Source organism: Plasmodium relictum, assembly GCF_900005765.1.
Source record: "Plasmodium relictum strain SGS1 genome assembly, contig: PRELSG_00_v1_332, whole genome shotgun sequence".
NCBI lineage: Eukaryota > Apicomplexa > Aconoidasida > Haemosporida > Plasmodiidae > Plasmodium > Plasmodium relictum.
The window spans coordinates 5,786-13,381 of record NW_021628544.1 but is presented as its reverse complement, the minus strand read 5'-3'; the positions used below and the strand labels follow the sequence as shown (position 1 = coordinate 13,381).

At 19.5% G+C, this 7,596-nt stretch overlaps 1 protein-coding gene across 1 annotated transcript; it reads left to right on the top strand.

The window, feature by feature from the left end:
- Positions 1 to 1,068: 1,068 nt before the first annotated feature.
- PRELSG_0025300 (hypothetical protein) lies at positions 1,069 to 2,289 on the top strand (the record flags this gene model as incomplete). Its single annotated transcript, XM_028675323.1, has 1 exon — positions 1,069 to 2,289. One exon carries the CDS (start codon positions 1,069 to 1,071, stop codon positions 2,287 to 2,289), a length of 1,221 nt encoding a protein of 406 aa, XP_028531131.1.
- Between the last annotated feature and the right edge of the window lie 5,307 nt (positions 2,290 to 7,596).

Genomic DNA, 7,596 nt, shown 5'->3' with positions numbered 1-7,596 from the left:
TATATAAGCATAAATCCAAGGAAAATTTAAATTTTTAATAAAACAAGAATAAACATTTAATTTGATTAAAGTAAATAAATACCTCTGAAATTATAAGTGCTTAGTTATTTAAATTATATGTATAATAATTAGATATTTTATTCATTAATTTACTCGTTCAAAGGTTTTTCTAGAATATTAAAAACACAAATTATTGATAATACTGTTCTTTTATTTTATGCGCATGTTTTCTCTAAATAAAAGTAAATTTATATTCATAATATAAATTTAATTAAGCATCTTTTATTGATTTAGAGGAACTTTATTTATTTTAATAAATGCATATTATATTTTTGTTAGAGTAAATATATATACTCTATTTTAAATTATGATTATATAGAGTAATTTAGTTGCAACATTTAAAGATGTAAAAATAAATATAACAAAAATAAATATGTACTTTTTATTTATTTTAAATAAAAAGCTTAATAATACTTTTATGCTTCAAAAACACAATTAAACCTAATTTTTAGCGAAATTATTAATTTTCATATACCAAAATAAAAAAAATAAAAAAATAAATGTATCATTTTCTTTTTCTTTTTTTTTTTAAAAATATAGTCAATATGCAGATAATTAATATTTTCCTGACTGGAAAGGTGAATTTTATATATAACGTTTATATCTTTTATAAGCCATTAAAATTAGTAAAGATATTTCGACATGCTCTTTATTAATTTGATTATTAATTACTCTAGCGAAATGATTGGGAATCTCATTAATAAATCACTATGCAATTATATGAATTTGTGCATTTATTTCAAAATTTAGTCGTGCATGCGATTAAAAATAAAAAGAAGAAAAAAGAACATAGATAAAAACTAAGAAAGAACATTATTTTAATAAATTAATTTTAACCTATTTAAAATTTTTTTATAAAAATAATTATTATTTTTAAATTAATATTCATTTTTATTTTATATTTAGAGTTATATTTATTATTATATATTAATAATCTTTATTAATATTTATAGGAATATTATTATAAAGAAAATTCAAAATCTATGTATATTACTCTTTATTACCAAAATGAATTTTTCCAAGTCATTTAATTTTTTTAAATTATTATTAGTTTCTAACTTAATAGCATATACATTCAATGTTAGTTTATTATCAAGTTTATTTAAGGATGAATTACTATTAATTAATTATGAATTAGGACTAATTACTATTAGGAATCTTGCGGAAATGTCCCCAGAAAAATTAAAATCTAGTGTGAAAACTCATGAGAGAAAAAAATTTTTTAGTAGAGGAATATTCAAAGATTGCCTTTCCTTGGAGAATTCATTATTTTCAGAGTTATTAACGAAACCTGAGAAACAAAGTGATTCTGCATCTGATATTTTAGATAATATGGAAAATGTCCTTTCTACTATTTATCAAAGATTTAGTGAAGCGGGAATAACATTACCACTTACAAAATTGCTAAATATTCATTATAGAGTGAAAGAATATAATTTGTTAAAAGAAAATTATCCATCAAATAGTAGGGAAGAAATAATGAGTAATATTTTAATTGCTCAAAAATCAATTTTTGATGAATTCTCGGAGGTATATAGTAAAGTTATCAATATAGATGGAGAAGATGAAAATCTATTGATTTATATTGATGGAATGTTAGATGGAATGGTAAAGAAAATACCATATGCACTTAGAAAATTTCAATCATTAGAGAGTTTGAGATATGATCATATGGATAAATTAAATCGTATAATGATCTTGTCTATTGAAGATACTATGAGTTTAGATAGAAAATTATATAAATCTAAGGAAATGAATGCATATGATATGGGAGGTATTTTTAACATAGAACATGGATCATACAGGGAATTACTTTATCATATATTCACTAAAAAATATGATAAAGCATCTATTTGCGATAATAGTAGTATTATAATGAATACTATTATTATATATTATAGTAAATTATTACCTAGGATGACATATGAACAATTTAAAATTATGTATCATAGATTATTAGAACGTATTATTGATTTAAGTGATGAGGAATTAACACAGCATAAAATGGATAGATTAAATGATATTCATTTTTTGGAAACCCAAATAAATGTGAATCATGCAATGAGGAAATTTAACAAGCTTCATGAACAAGAAACACAAGAGGATTTAAAGGATACAGATATAAAAAATGAAGTTATGGAAGCTTTACAATCAAGAAATATTTCATTATCATCAAATGAAATGGATAAAATGGTAGATAGAATACGTAGATCCTACTATATATATTAATTAATTTTCTTTTGTTTTTAAAATGTTTGTAAGAACAAAACATTACTGTTTGCCCAATAAGTGATATTGTTGACCAATTTTTTAAAACGTTGGGAATTAATATTTAATAAATAAATATTTTTTGTACTTGTAACATTTTAGATAAATTATAGACGTTATTAATTTTTCTTTTTGGAATTTTGATTTGTTAATTGCTTGTTCAAATATTTTCTTAGAGCATTGGTTAATAAAAAAATTTTTATTAACCTTTTATAAAATAAAATGATCTATTAGTCAGGAAAATGTAAGTCATCTATGCACTGACGCTAGTTAAAAAAAAAGAAAAGAAATATAAAGTGATATTTTTTTTTTTGTGTTTATTTTATTTATATACATCTTTGTAATTAAAAAAAAAAAAATTAAATTATTTTTTTTTTCATATTGTTTGTTGACATTTGTTCAAATTAAAAAGATAATTCATTTTTTTACTTATATAAAAATTATTATATGAAAAAGTATAATGCTTATATTATATTCAATTTGCACATTTTGAAATAACATTAAATAACTCAGAGTTTAATTTTTGTTGTTTGTTATAAATTTTGTGTGTGTTATTAATTAAAAGAATGTACTTATTCTTTGTAAATAAAAGCACATTTATAAAAGTAAACATGTCTGTTAAGCAATACAAAATGATTTAATTCAAATATAAATATTATACATTTGTTTTATTAATTGGTCATTTAATGACTTTGCTAGAGTATTAAACAAACAAATTAATAAAGAGCATTGTATAACTAAATATACGCTTATATATAAAATGTAACGAAACAACTTGCTTTTTATTTATTTTAAAGAAAAAGTTCAATAATATTTTTATCATTTAAAAAAAAAAAAAAAATCCCTTTTTCCAACGAAATTAATTCAAAAAATGGATCTTTTAAATTATATTAAAAAAAAAAAAATATCACTTTTTTTTTTTTTTAAAACACAAAAAATTCAATTGCTCAAAATTAAAATAATAAAATGATAGTTCATATATATATATATATGTATATTTTTCTTTTTTTTTTTAACTAGAGTCAATACATGGCTAACTGACTTATTAATTGCATGTTTAATGACTTTTCTAGAGTATTAAACAAACAAATTAATAAAGAGCATGTATAACTAAGTATATGTTTATATATATATATTCGTTTTTATTATATATATGTAATGTTTTCTTATGATGCATAATATTTAATAGGAACTAACAAAACATCTGGCAATCCCAAAAAAAAAAAAAAAAAAAATTTTTTTTTTTTTTTTTAATTACAAATATATATATATATAAAAATAAACAAACAAACAAAAAAATAACTTTATACTTTTTTTTTTTTAACTAGCGTGAGTGCATGGCTAACTTCTACATACATGACTATTAAACCAACTAAATGTACTATAAAAGGTTAATAACATCTTTTATTAACCAAATAACTAATAAAAGATACAATGTACACATTAAAATGTTCAAGGATGAAACTAATCCACAGAGAATTCGCCAAATGCAAAAATGTCTTGATAAACAGATGGAGTATTGATTTGTTAATTGGCCGTTTAATGACTTTGCTAGAGTATTAAACAAACAAATTAATAAAGAGCATTTATGACTAAGTAAAATTTTATTACGCTTTTAATAGCCTTATTAATTGTTATAAATGAGTTTTTAATTATAAAGAATTACTTATTCTTTTAATTAAAAACATATATACAAACTATAACAATTAATAAAGTCAAATCTTTATATTATTCAATGTTATTTTTAAAATATAACATTAATTATATAAAAATTATTAATCTTATCTTTTTTAATTTTTAAAAAGATATTTAAATTAACAATTAAAAAAAAAATTTCTAAAAACAAAAACACACAAAAAACCAAAAAAAAAAAAATTATTTTTTTTTTTTTTTTTTTTATTAGTGTTAGTACACAATTAGTTTGTACATACACATACACAAACTAGCTTAGTGTACTAGAATAATTATAATATTCTCTATTACTCAGTCAGTGCATGGGTACTTGTAGATACATTTACAGTAACCTAGCATTTTGTACTGAAAAAGGTTAATAATAACCTTTATTAACCAAGTATATAATAAAACAATAGAAAAGAGAAAAAGAAAGATATAAAGAAAAACAAGGTAAGAATAGTGATGGAGATTTTTCTAGAAAAAGAAATAGAGTTCATAAAATAAGTGAACTAGATGAGACAGAAAAAAGTATGAGCATAATGATTATTCAAAAAAATCAGGAGATATATCAACTGTTAATAGAATCGAATTTTGTGGAGACAATAAAGATTACGAGAAGTATAGAAGACGATTAGTAGAAGTTAATGGAAAAGAAGTAGATATTTTATTAGAATCAGGGACAGATGTAAGTACAACATCAACTTACACCGCAAAAGAATTAATTATTGGTTAATAAAAGATGTTATTTACCTTTTATAGTACATTAAATTAGTTTACTAGTCATGTATGTACAAATTAACCATGCACTGACACTAGTTAAAAAAAAAAATATATAAGGTAATTTTTTTTTGTTCTGTTTATTTTATTGTATATACATCTTAATAATTAAAAAAAAAAAAATAAAATTATTTTTTTTTTTTTGTCAGTTGACATTTGTTCAAATTAAAAAGAGTATTAACTTAAATAAAAAAAACATAATAAATGAAACAATATAATGTTAATGTTATATTAAATGTGTATATTTCGAAATAACATTGAATGCATTAGAGCTTAATTTTTGTTATTTGTTAAAAATTTTTTGTGTGTTTTTAATTAAAAAAATATACTTATTTTTTGTAAATAAAAACTCCTTTATAACAGTTTAATATATATATTAAAAATAAATTAATTTCCCTTAGTTAATATGCAGTTTTAAGTTTTCCTTAATAAAACTTATTTATATATATTCTTGATTAATTGAATAATACTAACTAATTAGTAAGACTAAATTTTATATTTTGTCTTACCTAGGAGCTCATTGTATGCAAATGCTAAGGTAATAGCACTGTGACTAACTTAGTGTGTCTAATAAAAATTTTTTTTTCTCTTTTTATTTATTTTTTTTTGGTGATGAATGAAAAATAATGGCAAGTGAATTTTGTTAAATAAAATTTAACTTATTATAGACATTAGTTTAGGTGTTTTAATTAATTTTGTGTTACTGATTTAATAATTGGTCATTTAATGACTTTGCTAGAGTATTAAACAAACAAATTAATAAAGAACAGTGTATAACTAAATATACGTTTATATATATATTACTTTTTTAATTATTATAAACGAGTTTTTATTTACAAAGAATTACTTATTCTTTTAATTAAAAACATACAGATAAACTATAATAATTAATAAAGTCAAAATTTTATTATATTCAATGTTATTTCAAAATATACATTGAATAATACATAAACATTTCTTTTATCTCTTAAGTTTTAATAATTTAACATTTATTCTTTTAATTTTCTTTAAAACACTAAAAAAAAAATTGAAACATAGCATAACATAAAAATAATTTCAACCCAAAAAAAAAAAAATATATTTAATTTTTTTTTTTTTTAATTACAAAGAAGTATATAAATAAAAATAAACAAACAAAAAAAAAATAACTTTATTTTTTTTTTTTTTTATTAACTAGCGTCAGTGCATGGCTAACTTGTACGTACACAAGTAGTAAACTAGCTTAGTGTGCTACAAAAGGTTAATAACTAATTTTATTAACCAGTTACATAGAATCTATAATACAAATTTATAAAAGAATCCTAAAAATTTGCTCTCTATTAACTTGGATATTCATTAGTTTTATCCAAGTCATTGAATATACAATTAATAAAACAAGTATTAAACAAACAAATTAATAAAGAAAATGCATAAATAAATATACGTTTTTAAATATATGTATACTTGCTTTTATTATATATATAATGGTTTCTTATAATGTTGGTTAATAAAAGATGCTATTAACTTTTTATAGTACATTAAGTTAGTTTACTAGTCGTGTATGTACAAGTGGTTAACAACATTTATTGTTAACCTTTTATAGTACACCGAGCTAGTTTGCTACTTGTATACATACAAGTTAGTCATGCACTGACTCTAGTTAATAAAAAAAAAATAAAATAAAAATAAAGTTATTTTTTTTTTTTTTGTTTGTTTAATTATAAATATATACATCTTTGTAATTAAAAAAAAAAATATATAAATTAAAATATATATTTTTTTTTGTTGTTGAAATGATTTGTTGTTCGTTGTGTTTTTGACTTTTGTGTTTTAAAAATTAAATAAGAAATATTAACTTATTAAAACTTAAGAGATAAAAGAATTATGTTTATATAATATTCGATGTATATTTTGAAATAACATTGAATAACGTAAAGTTTTGACTTTATTAATTGTTATAGTTTGTCTTTATGTTTTTAATTAAAAGAATAAGTAATTCTTTGTAAATAAAAACTCATTTATAACAATTAATAAAAGTCTATTAAAAGATGCAGTAATATTTATTTCCTATTAAATATTACAAATCATAATAAAAAATTACATATATATATATAATAAAAACGAATATATATATATATAATCGTATACTTAGTTATACATGCTCTTATTAATTTGTTTTTTAATACTCTAGAAAAGTCATTAAACAGTCAATTAATAAATCAGATGCATAATATTTAATTTGATTTAAATTCGACTGCATCTTTTAATAGACATGTTAAACTGTTATAAAGGAGTTTTTATTTACAAAGAATCAGTTTTTTCTTTTAATTAAAAACATACATACAATTTATAACAAATAAAAAAGGTCAAAACTTTAATTTATTCAATGTTATTTCAAAAATATGCATTGAATATGACATAAACATTGTACTTTTTCATTAAGTTTTTCATGTAACTAAAAATTAGTTCTTTTTTTAATTCGAACAAACGTAAACCAACAAAAAAAAAAAATAATTTCATTTTTTTTTTTTTTAATTATAAAGATGTATATACTATAAAATAAACAAAACAAAACAAAAATAACTTTTTTTTTTTTTTAGAGTCAGTACATGTCTGACTTCTATTTTTCTAACTTGTAACTCATTGTATTTCTACAAAAGGTTAATAACAATTTTTTATTAACCAATATCATATATTAAATTGTTAGTTAATATTTTTCAAATATCAATTAACAGAGAGTCAATAAATTAAATATATAGTAAAGTTTAAGATACTTTTTATAATATTGTATATTTCCTTCTTTTAACATACAATAATTTTAATTAGAAAAATTACTTA